This window comes from Trichomycterus rosablanca, chromosome 3, assembly GCF_030014385.1.
Source record: "Trichomycterus rosablanca isolate fTriRos1 chromosome 3, fTriRos1.hap1, whole genome shotgun sequence".
In the NCBI taxonomy this organism is placed as follows: domain Eukaryota; kingdom Metazoa; phylum Chordata; class Actinopteri; order Siluriformes; family Trichomycteridae; genus Trichomycterus; species Trichomycterus rosablanca.
This window is the reverse complement of record NC_085990.1, coordinates 1,880,919-1,898,798: the sequence shown is the minus strand read 5'-3', so window position 1 is coordinate 1,898,798 and position 17,880 is coordinate 1,880,919. Positions and strand designations below refer to the sequence as shown.

The 17,880-nt window shown below is 44.9% G+C and overlaps 3 protein-coding genes across 3 annotated transcripts in view; 1 reads left to right on the top strand and 2 right to left on the bottom strand.

Annotated features, from left to right (window-relative positions):
* Nucleotides 1-17,880, top strand: part of LOC134310157 (tetratricopeptide repeat protein 24) — a 184,471-nt gene that overhangs the window by 133,169 nt on the left and 33,422 nt on the right. The window lies entirely within an intron of this gene.
* On the bottom strand, nt 1,355-4,549 carry LOC134310751 (microtubule-associated protein 1B-like). Its single transcript, XM_062992393.1, has 4 exons — nt 2,556-4,549; nt 1,835-2,231; nt 1,607-1,747; nt 1,355-1,506 (listed from the first exon to the last, which is right to left on the bottom strand). The coding sequence occupies exons 1-4, from the start codon at nt 4,311-4,313 to the stop codon at nt 1,439-1,441; spliced, it is 2,364 nt and encodes a 787-aa protein (XP_062848463.1). The 5' UTR covers nt 4,314-4,549; the 3' UTR covers nt 1,355-1,438.
* Nucleotides 10,846-11,851, bottom strand: LOC134310750 (uncharacterized). The gene is made up of 3 exons (XM_062992392.1): nt 11,326-11,851; nt 11,098-11,238; nt 10,846-10,997 (listed from the first exon to the last, which is right to left on the bottom strand). Exons 1-3 carry the CDS (start codon nt 11,759-11,761, stop codon nt 10,930-10,932), a joined length of 645 nt encoding a protein of 214 aa, XP_062848462.1. The 5' UTR covers nt 11,762-11,851; the 3' UTR covers nt 10,846-10,929.

The window sequence follows — 17,880 nt, the reverse complement described above, 5'->3', positions numbered from 1 at the left end:
GGTTTTATATATTTTTATAGGTGTGCCCGCTGTATTTGTAGATCCATGTTTGTCGGCAGAGGCAGTTAGTTTTTCAGAAGTTGTTTAATGAATTGTGTTACCGAGCTGCCCTCTGCTCCCTCTTTCATGCCAAAGATGCGGATGTTATTCCGCCGATTTCTTCCCTCTTGGTCTGGCAGCATATCCTGTAGTGTTCTCTGTGGTTTTATAGATTGAAGCAGAGCCTCTTTTGCCTCCATGTTCCAGTTTTCTAACTCTTCGATTCTCTGTTCAGTTTCCGTGATTCTTGTAGCTCGTGTGTTTAGTTCTGTCGTTGTTTCCGTGAGCCGCCGGTTAATGTCCTTCCTAAAATCCTCCAGTTCTTTTTTTCATTTCTTTTTTCATTTCTTCTTTGAATGTGGTGAACTCTATTTTCAGTTCGGTTTTAAAGTCCTGGATTTCCTTAACGATGTCTTTCATTACTGTTCGAATCACCGCAGCCGCCTCGGACTCCATGCACTCTTCCTCTCCCTCCATGTCATCTGCTGTATCGCCTCCGTCTCCGTCGGTCAATTCGGGTTGTTTTTTCGGGTTCTTTTGGTTTATTTGTCGTCTTGGTCTTCCTCCCCTTTCCATCTCTGTTTCAGATGTATTAATTTTTATCGAAATAATCGAATTCGGGTTTTTTTTATCGAGTACTGATCGGGAGCAAGTTATCTATGCTGCCATCTTGGGTTGCCAGTTTGCAATATTTTTAATAACTGTGCAATTTTTGGTTAACTTCCTCTATTAATACTGTTTATATTTTTGTAATTTTTACATATTCTTACTTCTTAACATGTGTACATACATGTAAACACTTTGTCTTTTTCTATTTTTTGTATTCTTAAAAGCTGCTGTAACACTGCACATTTCCCACTGTGGGATAATAAAAGGCGATCTTATCTTATCTTATCTTATCTTATCTTATCTTATCTTATCTTATCTTATCTTATCTTATCTTATCTTATCTTATCTTATCTTATCTTATCTTATCTTATCTTATCTTATCTTATCTTATCTTATCTTATCTTATCTACACCAGAAAAAGTCGCTAGAATTGTCGCTAGTCGCTTTTTTGAAGAAAAGAAAAAAAGTCGCTAAATACAGCGACAAAGTGGATAAATTGGCAACACTGCATACGAGACACCAGCACAGCACCCAAACCTCTACACTTGACACCAGATCAGACGCTAGTTCGCTGTCTGGAACCTCTTTTATCTGGAACCAGAACCGGAACCGTTCCACGTCGGTGGAAAAGGGGGATCGGAGCGATTGGATCTTTATCGGTCCACCCTCAATACCCAACGTACACAAAATCAAACCAACCAACATGTTCATGAAGGCACTTTATTGTTATTTTGATGTTGGAAAAGTCGGCGTGTGATTGGATGATCTCCGGATCGTCACCACCTCAGCTTCAGGCGTTGAAGAACTGGAACCGTTTGGTTCTCAGGCTGGCTCTCCTCGACTTCGGCATCGGGACACCTACACAGCAACACAGAGCCGACATGCACACGTGTTACAGGAAACTCCAGCGTTACTCCACCTAGCGTGTATAACGTGTATTTCTGAATTGAAACCAGACCTTCATCTTCACGCGCGGTCTCCATCAGAGCCCCGGACTCTCCAGGTTGGGCTTCGACGATGGGGGGAACAAGAACGTCGTCCTGCAGCTGCTCGTGGTCCGGTTTGTTTGAAGACGCCTCGGAGATGTTCTTCAGTGGATCTGAGGGAGAAATGCAACCTGATTCAGTTTGTAACGTTCACCTTCATCAGATCACCACCATCCATCTATAAAATCCCTCAAATGTACCTTCAGTGCATCCTCTATCCAGGTTCTGCTCCTTCAGTTTCCATGTTTGGTGCTCCAAAGCTGCTGGCTCCTCCAGTTCTGTCCACTGGTGCTCAGGTGCTTCATCCCTGTCTGGTTCCTTCACCCGGTTCACTAGAACCACCTGCCTGTCCTGTAGACACACCTGCTTCTCAGGTTTATTAACCTTAGTCTTCAAACCTACCTGATCCACTCGTTCTTCTACTTTTGTCATCTGGTCCATCTGAAGCACCTGCTTCTCCAGCCTTTTGTTCTCCATCCTCTCCAGGTTTTTGAGGACCATTTTCTCCTCTAAATTTGGCTTCTTTATTTCAATCTGGTTCTTTCCTACCTGCTTTGGTTTTAACACTGTGTCCACTGGGTCCACCTGCCTCTCTACCTTCTTCACGACCTGGTCTGGTTTTTCCACTGGGTCCACCTGCCTCTCGGCCTTCTTTATCTCATTCTCAATGAAACGAACCCTATTTTTCACATGTTCCTTCCACTGGTTTATTAGGATGACCTGCTCTGGTTCTTCCACCAGGTTCAGCGGGGCCATCTGCCTCTCTACCTTCTTCACAACCTGGTCTGGTTTTTCCTCTGGGTCCACCTGCCTCTCGGCCTTCTTCACGATCTGGTCTGGTTTTTCCTCTGGGTCCACCTGCCTCTCTACCTTCTTCACAACCTGGTCTGGTTTTTCCTCTGGGTCCACCTGCCTCTCTACCTTCTTCACAACCTGGTCTGTTTTTTCCACTGGGTCCACCTGCCTCTCGGCCTTCTTTATCTCATTCTCAAAGAAACAAACCCTATTTTTTACATGTTCCTTCCACTGGTTTATTAGGATGACCTGCTCTGGTTCTTCCACCAGGTTCAGCGGGGCCATCTGCCTCTCTACCTTCTTCACAACCTGGTCTGGTTTTTCCTCTGGGTCCACCTGCCTCTCGGCCTTCTTCACGACCTGGTCTGGTTTTTCCTCTGGGTCCACTTGCCTCTCGGCCTTCTTCACGACCTGGTCTGGTTTTTCCTCTGGGTCCACTTGCCTCTCTACCTTCTTCACAACCTGGTCTGGTTTTTCCACTGGGTCCACCTGCCTCTCGGCCTTCTTTATCTCATTCTCAAAGAAACAAACCCTATTTTTTACATGTTCCTTCCACTGGTTTATTAGGATGACCTGCTCTGGTTCTTCCACCAGGTTCAGCGGGGCCATCTGCCTCTCTACCTTCTTCACAACCTGGTCTGGTTTTTCCTCTGGGTCCACCTGCCTCTCGGCCTTCTTCACAACTTGGTCTGGTTTTTCCTCTGGGTCCACCTGCCTCTCGGCCTTCTTCACAACCTGGTCTGGTTTTTCCTCTGGGTCCACCTGCCTCTCGGCCTTCTTCACAACTTGGTCTGGTTTTTCCTCTGGGTCCACCTGCCTCTCTACCTTCTTCACAACCTGGTCTGGTTTTTCCTCTGGGTCCACCTGCCTCTCTACCTTCTTCACAACCTGGTCTGGTTTTTCCTCTGGGGCCATCTGCCTCTCTACCTTCTTCACAACCTGGTCTGGTTTTTCCTCTGGGTCCACCTGCCTCTCTACCTTCTTCACAACCTGGTCTGGTTTTTCCTCTGGGTCCATCTGCCTCTCTACCTTCTTCACAACCTGGTCTGGTTTTTCCTCTGGGTCCACCTGCCTCTCTACCTTCTTCACAACCTGGTCTGGTTTTTCCTCTGGGGCCATCTGCCTCTCTACCTTCTTCACAACCTGGTCTGGTTTTTCCACTGGGTCCACCTGCCTTTCGGCCTTCTTCACGACTTGGTCTGGTTTTTCCACTGGGTCCACCTGCCTTTCGGCCTTCTTCACGACCTGGTCTGGTTTTTCCACTGGGTCCACCTGCTCCACTGGGTCCACCTGCTCTAACTTCTTCATCTCAATCTCAGAAACCAGAACCACCTTGTTTACTGGTTCCCTCCTCTGGTCCTTTAGGACGACCTGCTCTGGTTCTTCCACCAGGTCCCGTGAGGCCACCTGCATCTCTACCTTCTGGCGTCTCTGCCACCATTTTCTCTTCTTTACCTGCTTCTCCATCTTTGGTATTTGGTCTGCCTGGTCCTCTAAAACATTCTGCCTCACTCCTTGCCCCATCTCTTCACCCTTTACCCCGCTTCCCTCCTGACCCTCCACGTCCTGCATCTCTACCTTCTGGCGTCTCTGCCACCATTTTCTCTTCTTTACTTTCTTCTCAGGTTTGGTTTTTCCCAGAACCACCTGCTTCTCCATCTTTGGTATTTGGTCTGCCTGGTCCTCTAAAACATTCTGCCTCACTCCTTGCCCCATCTCTTCACCCTTTACCCCGCTTCCCTCCTGACCCTCCACGTCCTGCATCTCCACCTTCTGGCGTCTCTGCCACCATTTTCTCTTCTTTACCTTCTTCTCCGGTTCGTTTACCCGCCTGTGCGGCTCGTCATCGTCAGATGGAGAAGTCCAACAGGAGAACATGTTCATGCTGCTTACTGTCTCGGCGTCTCAGATCAAATGAGCACAAACACACGAAACGCGGCTATTTATACCAGAGGTTTGGAGTGTGGTGATGTCATCATGATGATGTCACAATGTGTGCATCATCACTGCTGCTCTCAGCATCATTAACCTCTAGTGTAGAGCGGGACAGTGGGAGGAGCTTCAGGCCCTATTAATCGAAAGGTTGAGGGTTCGAATCCCAGTTCTGCCTTTTAGCAAGACCTTTAACCCTGTTTGCTCCAGGGGCGTAACAGCTGGAATACTGCACACCTGTACATGTATACATGACTAATAAAGGCAATCAATTCTATTACCATATACGTATTTACACACACACACACACACACACACACACACACACACACACACACACACCGACCAGGCATAACATTATGACCACTGATAGCTGAAGTGAATAACACTGATTATCTCTTCATCACAGCACCTGTTAGTTGATGTTAGAAGCAGAAAAATGGATGCACGTTTGGATCCTGGTCTGCAGGGGTCAGTATCTATCAAAAGTGCTCCAAGGAAGGGACAGTGGTAAACCGGCGATAGGGTCATGAGCGCCAAGGCTCACTGATGCACGTAGGGAGAGAAGGCTGGCCCGTGTGGTCCGATCCAACAGACGAGCTTCTGTGGACGTTCTGCTGGGAAACCTCGGGTCCTGCCATCCATGTGGATGTTACTCTGATACGGAGCTCCTACCTAAGCATGGTTGAAGACCATGTTCACCCTTTTATGGAGACGCTTCCCTGATATCTGTGGCCTCTCATAGCAGGATGATGCGCCCTGACTCTATACTGGTTATAAACGCTCTGTACTGGTTATAAGAGCTCTGTACTGGTTATAAACGCTCTGTACTGGTTATAAGAGCTCTGTACTGGTTATAGGTGCTCTGTACTGGTTATAAACGCTCTGTACTGGTTATAGGTGCTCTTTACTGGTTATAAACGCCCTGTACTGGTTATAAGAGCTCTGTACTGGTTATAAACGCTCTGTACTGGTTATAGGTGCTCTGTACTGGTTATAAACGCCCTGTACTGGTTATAAGAGCTCTGTACTGGTTATAAACGCTCTGTACTGGTTATAACTGTCTCCCTATACTGGTGGGAGGTGTTGGAGAGTTACGCTGGCGTGTTTGGCTGCCGCTTCTCCCCCGTTGAAACTTACAAACTGTTAATTGCTGTTATTTTAAATATATATTTTTATTTTATTTTTATTGCTCACTCCTGTGCTGATCTTATTTTCTTGAGAAGCTTTTGCTTCCTCAAGCTTGCTACACCTGATCTTTTCATCTGTGGCGTGGACCTGCACCGGTGTTTACTTTCTGGATTACAGTGTGAGCTTTGGTGATTATTCTCTGTGGAGTGATTTGTGACATAGTGTCATAATTACATCGATCTGAGTCGGCTTTTTCTGCGACTGGGTTTGCTGGTTCTCACTGGGATATCTGGAATAATTCCTGCTCTGCGTCTCTGGTGGACTTGCTGTGTTACCTACCACGGAGGCTTTAAGCATGGCTGTAAGAACTGTAAGGTACTCTTTTAGTGAACTATATGCACTACAAAACACTTACTTTAAACCATCTGACTCACTTTATCATCTTCGCAACCTTGGCATCCTGCGGAGACCTAAATACTGCCACCGAGGATCAGGTCGGACGTTCGTCTACAAACAGCATTTGAATAATATTCCCACACTTTGGTCGCCATGTCGTCCTAAAATTCCCACGGAAACGTTCGACTCATCTACACAAGCTAGTGGTCGGATACTTCAATATGTTAAAATAATAAATCTGTCTCCACCGAACACTGACTCTAATGTTCAATGTGCTTTACTGAATGTATGCTCTCTTAATAACAAAGCATCACTCATTGCTGATGTTATTGTGGAGCGCAATATTGATCTGCTTTGTTTAACTGAAACTTGGCAGCAACCCAATGATTATGTTGCATTGAACCAAACTTTACCTGCTGATTATTTATATGTATCGCAATCACGTTTATCGGGTCGGGGTGGGGGACTTGCTGTGGTGTACCGGACTAATCTTAAAGTTAGAACGATCCCACTTCCCCCTGTGACCACATTTGAATGTCTTGCACTGCTCATTTCTGCCTCTAGATCTGTTTTAATTCTGCTCATCTACCGGCCACCGAAATTATCACCTGTTTTTATTTCTGAATTTTCTGACATGCTCACCTCTTTTATACCTGTGTACTCTAATGTACTGCTGCTTGGTGATTTTAATATTCATGTTGATTCTGAAAACTGCTCATTTGCTAAAAGTTTCTTAGATCTCCTTAAATGTTTTGACATCGCTCAGAATGTAACTTTTCCCACTCAAAACAAAGGTCATACTCTGGACATTGTCTGTACTGTTGGCATCGCTCCCACTAACCTGCATGGTATTGAACTGTTTATTTCTGATCATAAGGCTGTGTTTTTTAATTTTGCCATACCATGTCTTCAGCGTGGGCAGCGTAAATCACACCAGTTCTCATTTAGGGACACTAGAAATATCACTCCTTCTCTCCTCATGGACATGCTCAGTCAGACTGATCAAACTGATCGTGATAGTCACAACACGGACCAGCTTGTGGCTCACTATGACAGTACCCTCTCTGCAATCTTTAGTGAATTGGCACCACTAAAGACTCGCAAAGTAACCTTTACACAACCCGCACCCTGGTACACACCAGAGCTGCGTAAACTAAAAGCTGCAGGTCGTCAGCTTGAGCGTCGCTGGAGGAGAACTGGCTTGACGGTGCATGCACTCGCTTATAAAGATCACGTTGGCTGTTATAAAGAGGCACTGAAAAAAGCAAAAACATTTTACTACTCTAACCTCATTCAACACTCAAATGGCAATCCCAGAGCTCTTTTTCGAACAGTCAATAAGTTGATACGCCCACTGAATTGCTTTCCATTAACACCTTCAGTTGAACTCTGCTCACAGTTTTTGGACTTTTTTAATCATAAAATTGATTCCATATATGCACAGTTTCCTATTATTCCACCTTCTGTGAATCCTCATTCTCTCTCTGTACAATTTACTGGTAGTCATCTTTCCACTTTTTCTACTGTTAATGAGGGTTATGTCAGTCAGCTCATTTTAAACTCAAGAGTCACTACATGTCAGTTAGACCCCATCCCAACACAATGGGTGAAATCTTGCCTTCCTGCTATCTGTCCCCTTATTACAAAGGCCATAAATGCATCACTCACTTCAGGATTGGTTTCAGCGTGTTTGAAGCTGGCAGCTGTTACTCCTGTGTTAAAAAAACCTGGCTTAGACCCTGACAACTTTGCTAACTTTAGGCCAATCTCTAATCTTCCTTTTTTGGCCAAATTGTTAGAGCGAACTGTTGCTTCTCAGCTTAATGATCACCTGGAATCAAATGAACTGTTTGAAGTGTTCCGGTCTGGTTTCAGGAAGAACCATAGTACGGAAACAGCATTAGTTAAGGTGGTGAATGATTTGCTATTAGCTGCTGACCAGGGGATGCTGAATGTGTTGATTCTATTAGATCTTACTGCTGCTTTTCATACGGTTTGCCATACCTTAGGCTTGCAACATTGATTGGCATCAACGGCACTGCTTTTAATTGGTTCCAATCTTACCTTACAGATAGGCAGCAGTTTGTTTCGGTCGGGAGATTTCGGTCTGATCTGTGTGTGTTGTCCCGTGGTGTCCCTCAGGGTTCAGTGCTTGGCCCCTTGCTCTTTTTATTGTATATGCTCCCTCTGGGTAACATAATTAGAAGGCATGGGCTCCAGTTTCACTGTTTTGCAGATGATGTTCAAATCTACATCTACACCAAACCATCTCATACTCTTCCTCCCACTGTACTAATCGAATGTCTGACTGATGTACGGGCCTGGATGAGTGAAAACTTCCTGAGCCTAAATAGCACTAAATCTGAGGCCATACTGATTTCCTCACCTGCGACTGTCAGGAAGCTCAGTAACATTCATTTTCTATACCGGGTTTTGTTACTTCTTCCTCTGCTCAGGTTCGAAATCTGGGTGTCATTCTGGACACAACACTGTCATTTGAGCCTCACATCAAAAATATATGCAAAACCGCCTTTTACCATCTTAAGAACATTTCAAGAATTCGCCCTTTTCTTTCTTTTACTGCTGCTGAGACTATTATTCATGCGTTTGTGACATCCCGTATCGATTATTGTAATGCAATGTTATATGGTCTCCCTAACCGGCTTTTAAACAGATTACAGTATGTCCAAAACTCTGCAGCCAGGGTGCTGACCCGTAAAAGATCTGTCGAACATATTACACCTGTGCTGAGGGATCTTCACTGGCTTCCAGTACAGTTTAGAGTGCATTATAAAATACTGGTGCTTGTCTATGAGTCTCTCCATGGCCTCGCCCCCACATACTTGACTCACTTACTTCAGAGCTATGTTCCGTCACGCACTTTACGCTCCTCAAATTCGCATCTCCTAGCAGTTCCATCTGCAAAATTACGTTCTGTAGGTGACAGAGCTTTTAGTGTTGCTGGCCCTAAACTCTGGAATGAACTCCCACTACAGATACGTACCTGTCATTCATTGTCATTATTCAAAGTTAGTCTCAAAACACATCTCTATCAGTTAACTTATGAGTGAGCAATCGCTTAATCATTTATTTAGTGTTTTATTTTCATCTTACATTTTCATTGTTTTGTTTTAATTTTGTCTTATCTTGTATTTTACTCTACTTTTATACCATTACTATCCTAATCATGACATTATTATCTATTTTATTTACATGCACATTACTGTTTTATGTTGATGCTCTCTGTAATTTCTATTGTTTTTATTGTACAGTAGCCTTGGGTCTCGTGAAAGGCGCTTTATAAAATAAATGTATTATTATTATTATTATAAACGCTCTGTACTGGTTATAAGAGCTCTGTACTGGTTATAAACGCCCTGTACTGGTTATAAGAGCTCTGTACTGGTTATAAACGCTCTGTACTGGTTATAGGTGCTCTGTACTGGTTATAAACGCTCTGTACTGGTTATAAACGCTCTGTACTGGTTATAAACGCTCTGTACTGGTTATAAATGCCCTGTACTGGTTATAAGAGCTCTGTACTGGTTATAAACGCTCTGTACTGGTTATAAGAGCTCTGTACTGGTTATAAACGCTCTGTACTGGTTATGAGAGCTCTGTACTGGTTATAAACGCTCTGTACTGGTTATAAACGCTCTGTACTGGTTATAGGTTTTATATATTTTTATAGGTGTGCCCGCTGTATTTGTAGATCCATGTTTGTCGGCAGAGGCAGTTAGTTTTTCAGAAGTTGTTTAATGAATTGTGTTACCGAGCTGCCCTCTGCTCCCTCTTTCATGCCAAAGATGCGGATGTTATTCCGCCGATTTCTTCCCTCTTGGTCTGGCAGCATATCCTGTAGTGTTCTCTGTGGTTTTATAGATTGAAGCAGAGCCTCTTTTGCCTCCATGTTCCAGTTTTCTAACTCTTCGATTCTCTGTTCAGTTTCCGTGATTCTTGTAGCTCGTGTGTTTAGTTCTGTCGTTGTTTCCGTGAGCCGCCGGTTAATGTCCTTCCTAAAATCCTCCAGTTCTTTTTTTCATTTCTTTTTTCATTTCTTCTTTGAATGTGGTGAACTCTATTTTCAGTTCGGTTTTAAAGTCCTGGATTTCCTTAACGATGTCTTTCATTACTGTTCGAATCACCGCAGCCGCCTCGGACTCCATGCACTCTTCCTCTCCCTCCATGTCATCTGCTGTATCGCCTCCGTCTCCGTCGGTCAATTCGGGTTGTTTTTTCGGGTTCTTTTGGTTTATTTGTCGTCTTGGTCTTCCTCCCCTTTCCATCTCTGTTTCAGATGTATTAATTTTTATCGAAATAATCGAATTCGGGGTTTTTTTATCGAGTACTGATCGGGAGCAAGTTATCTATGCTGCCATCTTGGGTTGCCAGTTTGCAATATTTTTAATAACTGTGCAATTTTTGGTTAACTTCCTCTATTAATACTGTTTATATTTTTGTAATTTTTACATATTCTTACTTCTTAACATGTGTACATACATGTAAACACTTTGTCTTTTTCTATTTTTTGTATTCTTGAAAGCTGCTGTAACACTGCACATTTCCCCCTGTGGGATAATAAAAGGCGATCTTATCTTATCTTATCTTATCTTATCTTATCTTATCTTATCTTATCTTATCTTATCTTATCTTATCTTAACACCAGAAAAAGTCGCTAGAATTGTCGCTAGTCGCTTTTTTGAAGAAAAGAAAAAAAGTCGCTAAATACAGCGACAAAGTGGATAAATTGGCAACACTGCATACAAGACACCAGCACAGCACCCAAACATCTACACTTGACACCAGATCAGACGCTAGTTCGCTGTCTGGAACCTCTTTTATCTGGAACCAGAACCGGAACCGTTCCACGTCGGTGGAAAAGGGGGATCGGAGCGATTGGATCTTTATCGGTCCACCCTCAATACCCAACGTACACAAAATCAAACCAACCAACATGTTCATGAAGGCACTTTATTGTTATTTTGATGTTGGAAAAGTCGGCGTGTGATTGGATGATCTCCGGATCGTCACCACCTCAGCTTCAGGCGTTGAAGAACTGGAACCGTTTGGTTCTCAGGCTGGCTCTCCTCGACTTCGGCATCGGGACACCTACACAGCAACACAGAGCCGACATGCACACGTGTTACAGGAAACTCCAGCGTTACTCCACCTAGCGTGTATAACGTGTATTTCTGAATTGAAACCAGACCTTCATCTTCACGCGCGGTCTCCATCAGAGCCCCGGACTCTCCAGGTTGGGCTTCGACGATGGGGGGAACAAGAACGTCGTCCTGCAGCTGCTCGTGGTCCGGTAGGTTTGAAGACGCCTCGGAGATGTTCTTCAGTGGATCTGAGGGAGAAATGCAACCTGATTCAGTTTGTAACGTTCACCTTCATCAGATCACCACCATCCATCTATAAAATCCCTCAAATGTACCTTCAGTGCATCCTCTATCCAGGTTCTGCTCCTTCAGTTTCCATGTTTGGTGCTCCAAAGCTGCTGGCTCCTCCAGTTCTGTCCACTGGTGCTCAGGTGCTTCATCCCTGTCTGGTTCCTTCACCCGGTTCACTAGAACCACCTGCCTGTCCTGTAGACACACCTGCTTCTCAGGTTTATTAACCTTAGTCTTCAAACCTACCTGATCCACTCGTTCTTCTACCTTTGTCATCTGGTCCATCTGAAGCACCTGCTTCTCCAGCCTTTTGTTCTCCATCCTCTCCAGGTTTTTGAGGACCATTTTCTCCTCTAAATTTGGCTTCTTTATTTCAATCTGGTTCTTTCCTACCTGCTTTGGTTTTAACACTGTGTCCACTGGGTCCACCTGCCTCTCTACCTTCTTCACAACCTGGTCTGGTTTTTCCACTCGGTCCATCTGCCTCTCGGCCTTCTTTATCTCATTCTCAATGAAACGAACCCTATTTTTTTACATGTTCCTTCCACTGGTTTATTAGGATGACCTGCTCTGGTTCTTCCACCAGGTTCAGCGGGGCCATCTGCCTCTCTACCTTCTTCACAACCTGGTCTGGTTTTTCCTCTGGGTCCACCTGCCTCTCGGCCTTCTTCACGACCTGGTCTGGTTTTTCCTCTGGGTCCACCTGCCTCTCGGCCTTCTTCACGACCTGGTCTGGTTTTTCCTCTTGGTCCACCTGCCTCTCTGCCTTTTTGATCTCATTCTCAATGAAACGAACCCTATTTTTTACATGTTCCTTCCACTGGTTTATTAGGATGACCTGTTCTGGTTCTTCCACCAGGTTCAGCGGGGCCATCTGCCTCTCTACGTTCTTCACAACCTGGTCTGGTTTTTCCTCTGGGTCCACCTGCCTCTCGGCCTTCTTCACGACCTGGTCTGGTTTTTCCACTGGGTCCACCTGCCTCTCGGCCTTCTTTATCTCATTCTCAATGAAACGAACCCTATTTTTTACATGGTCCTTCCACTGGTTTATTAGGATGACCTGCTCTGGTTCTTCAACCAGGTTCAGCGGGGCCATCTGCCTCTCTACCTTCTTCACAACCTGGTCTGGTTTTTCCTCTGGGTCCACCTGCCTCTCGGCCTTCTTCACGACCTGGTCTGGTTTTTCCTCTGGGTCCACCTGCCTCTCGGCCTTCTTCACGACCTGGTCTGGTTTTTCCTCTTGGTCCACCTGCCTCTCTGCCTTTTTGATCTCATTCTCAATGAAACGAACCCTATTTTTTACATGTTCCTTCCACTGGTTTATTAGGATGACCTGTTCTGGTTCTTCCACCAGGTTCAGCGGGGCCATCTGCCTCTCTACGTTCTTCACAACCTGGTCTGGTTTTTCCTCTGGGTCCACCTGCCTCTCGGCCTTCTTCACGACCTGGTCTGGTTTTTCCACTGGGTCCACCTGCCTCTCGGCCTTCTTTATCTCATTCTCAATGAAACGAACCCTATTTTTTACATGGTCCTTCCACTGGTTTATTAGGATGACCTGCTCTGGTTCTTCAACCAGGTTCAGCGGGGCCATCTGCCTCTCTACCTTCTTCACAACCTGGTCTGGTTTTTCCTCTGGGTCCACCTGTCTCTCTACCTTCTTCACAACCTGGTCTGGTTTTTCCTCTGGGGCCATTTGCCTCTCTACCTTCTTCACAACCTGGTCTGGTTTTTCCTCTGGGGCCATCTGCCTCTCTACCTTCTTCACAACCTGGTCTGGTTTTTCCACTGGGTCCACCTGCCTTTCGGCCTTCTTCACGACTTGGTCTGGTTTTTCCACTGGGTCCACCTGCCTTTCGGCCTTCTTCTTGACCTGGTCTGTTTTTTCCACTGGGTCCACCTGCTCCACTGGGTCCACCTGCTCTAACTTCTTCATCTCAATCTCAGACACCAGAACCACCTTGTTTACTGGTTCCCTCCTCTGGTCCTTTAGGACGACCTGCTCTGGTTCTTTCACCAGGTCCTGTGAGGCCACCTGCATCTCTACCTTCTGGCGTCTCTGCCACCATTTTCTCTTCTTTACCTGCTTCTCCATCTTTGGTATTTGGTCTGCCTGGTCCTCTAAAACATTCTGCCCCACTCCTTGCCCCATCTCTTCACCCTTTACCCCGCTTCCCTCCTGACCCTCCACGTCCTGCATCTCTACCTTCTGGCGTCTCTGCCACCATTTTCTCTTCTTTACTTTCTTCTCAGGTTTGGTTTTTCCCAGAACCACCTGCTTCTCCATCTTTGGTATTTGGTCTGCCTGGTCCTCTAAAACATTCTGCTCCACTCCTTGCCCCATCTCTTCACCCTTTACCCCGCTTCCCTCCTGACCCTCCACGTCCTGCATCTCCACCTTCTGGCGTCTCTGCCACCATTTTCTCTTCTTTACCTTCTTCTCCGGTTCGTTTACCCGCCTGTGCGGCTCGTCATCGTCAGATGGAGAAGTCCAACAGGAGAACATGTTCATGCTGCTTACTGTCTCGGCGTCTCAGATCAAATGAGCACAAACACACGAAACGCGGCTATTTATACCAGAGGTTTGGAGTGTGGTGATGTCATCATGATGATGTCACAATGTGTGCATCATCACTGCTGCTCTCAGCATCATTAACCTCTAGTGTAGAGCGGGACAGTGGGAGGAGCTTCAGGCCCTATTAATCGAAAGGTTGAGGGTTCGAATCCCAGTTCTGCCTTTTAGCAAGACCTTTAACCCTGTTTGCTCCAGGGGCGTAACAGCTGGAATACTGCACACCTGTACATGTATACATGACTAATAAAGGCTATCAATTCTATTACCATATACGTATTTACACACACACACACACACACACACACACACACACACACACCGACCAGGCATAACATTATGACCACTGATAGCTGAAGTGAATAACACTGATTATCTCTTCATCACAGCACCTGTTAGTTGATGTTAGAAGCAGAAAAATGGATGCACGTTTGGATCCTGGTCTGCAGGGGTCAGTATCTATCAAAAGTGCTCCAAGGAAGGGACAGTGGTAAACCGGCGATAGGGTCATGAGCGCCAAGGCTCACTGATGCACGTAGGGAGAGAAGGCTGGCCCGTGTGGTCCGATCCAACAGACGAGCTTCTGTGGACGTTCTGCTGGGAAACCTCGGGTCCTGCCATCCATGTGGATGTTACTCTGATACGGAGCTCCTACCTAAGCATGGTTGAAGACCATGTTCACCCTTTTATGGAGACGCTTCCCTGATATCTGTGGCCTCTCATAGCAGGATGATGCGCCCTGACTCTATACTGGTTATAAACGCTCTGTACTGGTTATAAGAGCTCTGTACTGGTTATAAACGCTCTGTACTGGTTATAAGAGCTCTGTACTGGTTATAGGTGCTCTGTACTGGTTATAAACGCTCTGTACTGGTTATAGGTGCTCTTTACTGGTTATAAACGCCCTGTACTGGTTATAAGAGCTCTGTACTGGTTATAAACGCTCTGTACTGGTTATAGGTGCTCTGTACTGGTTATAAACGCCCTGTACTGGTTATAAGAGCTCTGTACTGGTTATAAACGCTCTGTACTGGTTATAACTGTCTCCCTATACTGGTGGGAGGTGTTGGAGAGTTACGCTGGCGTGTTTGGCTGCCGCTTCTCCCCCGTTGAAACTTACAAACTGTTAATTGCTGTTATTTTAAATATATATTTTTATTTTATTTTTATTGCTCACTCCTGTGCTGATCTTATTTTCTTGAGAAGCTTTTGCTTCCTCAAGCTTGCTACACCTGATCTTTTCATCTGTGGCGTGGACCTGCACCGGTGTTTACTTTCTGGATTACAGTGTGAGCTTTGGTGATTATTCTCTGTGGAGTGATTTGTGACATAGTGTCATAATTACATCGATCTGAGTCGGCTTTTTCTGCGACTGGGTTTGCTGGTTCTCACTGGGATATCTGGAATAATTCCTGCTCTGCGTCTCTGGTGGACTTGCTGTGTTACCTACCACGGAGGCTTTAAGCATGGCTGTAAGAACTGTAAGGTACTCTTTTAGTGAACTATATGCACTACAAAACACTTACTTTAAACCATCTGACTCACTTTATCATCTTCGCAACCTTGGCATCCTGCGGAGACCTAAATACTGCCACCGAGGATCAGGTCGGACGTTCGTCTACAAACAGCATTTGAATAATATTCCCACACTTTGGTCGCCATGTCGTCCTAAAATTCCCACGGAAACGTTCGACTCATCTACACAAGCTAGTGGTCGGATACTTCAATATGTTAAAATAATAAATCTGTCTCCACCGAACACTGACTCTAATGTTCAATGTGCTTTACTGAATGTACGCTCTCTTAATAACAAAGCATCACTCATTGCTGATGTTATTGTGGAGCGCAATATTGATCTGCTTTGTTTAACTGAAACTTGGCAGCAACCCAATGATTATGTTGCATTGAACCAAACTTTACCTGCTGATTATTTATATGTATCGCAATCACGTTTATCGGGTCGGGGTGGGGGACTTGCTGTGGTGTACCGGACTAATCTTAAAGTTAGAACGATCCCACTTCCCCCTGTGACCACATTTGAATGTCTTGCACTGCTCATTTCTGCCTCTAGATCTGTTTTAATTCTGCTCATCTACCGGCCACCGAAATTATCACCTGTTTTTATTTCTGAATTTTCTGACATGCTCACCTCTTTTATACCTGTGTACTCTAATGTACTGCTGCTTGGTGATTTTAATATTCATGTTGATTCTGAAAACTGCTCATTTGCTAAAAGTTTCTTAGATCTCCTTAAATGTTTTGACATCGCTCAGAATGTAAATTTTCCCACTCATAACAAAGGTCATACTCTGGACATTGTCTGTACTGTTGGCATCGCTCCCACTAACCTGCATGGTATTGAACTGTTTATTTCTGATCATAAGGCTGTGTTTTTTAATTTTGCCATACCATGTCTTCAGCGTGGGCAGCGTAAATCACACCAGTTCTCATTTAGGGACACTAGAAATATCACTCCTTCTCTCCTCATGGACATGCTCAGTCAGACTGATCAAACTGATCTTGATAGTCACAACACGGACCAGCTTGTGGCTCACTATGACAGTACCCTCTCTGCAATCTTTAGTGAATTGGCACCACTAAAGACTCGCAAAGTAACCTTTACACAACCCGCACCCTGGTACACACCAGAGCTGCGTAAACTAAAAGCTGCAGGTCGTCAGCTTGAGCGTCGCTGGAGGAGAACTGGCTTGACGGTGCATGCACTCGCTTATAAAGATCACGTTGGCTGTTATAAAGAGGCACTGAAAAAAGCAAAAACATTTGACTACTCTAACCTCATTCAACACTCAAATGGCAATCCCAGAGCTCTTTTTCGAACAGTCAATAAGTTGATACGCCCACTGAATTGCTTTCCATTAACACCTTCAGTTGAACTCTGCTCACAGTTTTTGGACTTTTTTAATCATAAAATTGATTCCATATATGCACAGTTTCCTATTATTCCACCTTCTGTGAATCCTCATTCTCTCTCTGTACAATTTACTGGTAGTCATCTTTCCACTTTTTCTACTGTTAATGAGGGTTATGTCAGTCAGCTCATTTTAAACTCAAGAGTCACTACATGTCAGTTAGACCCCATCCCAACACAATGGGTGAAATCTTGCCTTCCTGCTATCTGTCCCCTTATTACAAAGGCCATAAATGCATCACTCACTTCAGGATTGGTTTCAGCGTGTTTGAAGCTGGCAGCTGTTACTCCTGTGTTAAAAAAACCTGGCTTAGACCCTGACAACTTTGCTAACTTTAGGCCAATCTCTAATCTTCCTTTTTTGGCCAAATTGTTAGAGCGAACTGTTGCTTCTCAGCTTAATGATCACCTGGAATCAAATGAACTGTTTGAAGTGTTCCGGTCTGGTTTCAGGAAGAACCATAGTACGGAAACAGCATTAGTTAAGGTGGTGAATGATTTGCTATTAGCTGCTGACCAGGGGATGCTGAATGTGTTGATTCTATTAGATCTTACTGCTGCTTTTCATACGGTTTGCCATACCTTGCTACTTACTAGGCTTGCAACATTGATTGGCATCAACGGCACTGCTTTTAATTGGTTCCAATCTTACCTTACAGATAGGCAGCAGTTTGTTTCGGTCGGGAGATTTCGGTCTGATCCGTGTGTGTTGTCCCGTGGTGTCCCTCAGGGTTCAGTGCTTGGCCCCTTGCTCTTTTTATTGTATATGCTCCCTCTGGGTAACATAATTAGAAGGCATGGGCTCCAGTTTCACTGTTTTGCAGATGATGTTCAAATCTACATCTACACCAAACCATCTCATACTCTTCCTCCCACTGTACTAATCGAATGTCTGACTGATGTACGGGCCTGGATGAGTGAAAACTTCCTGAGCCTAAATAGCACTAAATCTGAGGCCATACTGATTTCCTCACCTGCGACTGTCAGGAAGCTCAGTAACATTCATTTTCTATACCGGGTTTTGTTACTTCTTCCTCTGCTCAGGTTCGAAATCTGGGTGTCATTCTGGACACAACACTGTCATTTGAGCCTCACATCAAA

What these genes read in the sequence shown, in the direction of transcription:
- LOC134310751 (XM_062992393.1), bottom strand. Translation starts at nt 4,313, where the DNA reads ATGAACATGTTCTCCTGTTGGACTTCTCCATCTGACGATGACGAGCCG. An exon ending in GGATAGAGGATGCACTGAAG is followed by an intron (nt 1,748 to 1,834) that starts GTACATTTGAGG and finishes TTTCTCCCTCAG; the next exon opens with ATCCACTGAAGAACATCTCC. An exon ending in GACCGCGCGTGAAGATGAAG is followed by an intron (nt 1,507 to 1,606) that starts GTCTGGTTTCAA and finishes GTTGCTGTGTAG; the next exon opens with GTGTCCCGATGCCGAAGTCG.
- LOC134310750 (XM_062992392.1), bottom strand. Translation starts at nt 11,761, where the DNA reads ATGGACCGAGTGGAAAAACCAGACCAGGTTGTGAAGAAGGTAGAGAGG. An exon ending in GGATAGAGGATGCACTGAAG is followed by an intron (nt 11,239 to 11,325) that starts GTACATTTGAGG and finishes TTTCTCCCTCAG; the next exon opens with ATCCACTGAAGAACATCTCC. An exon ending in GACCGCGCGTGAAGATGAAG is followed by an intron (nt 10,998 to 11,097) that starts GTCTGGTTTCAA and finishes GTTGCTGTGTAG; the next exon opens with GTGTCCCGATGCCGAAGTCG.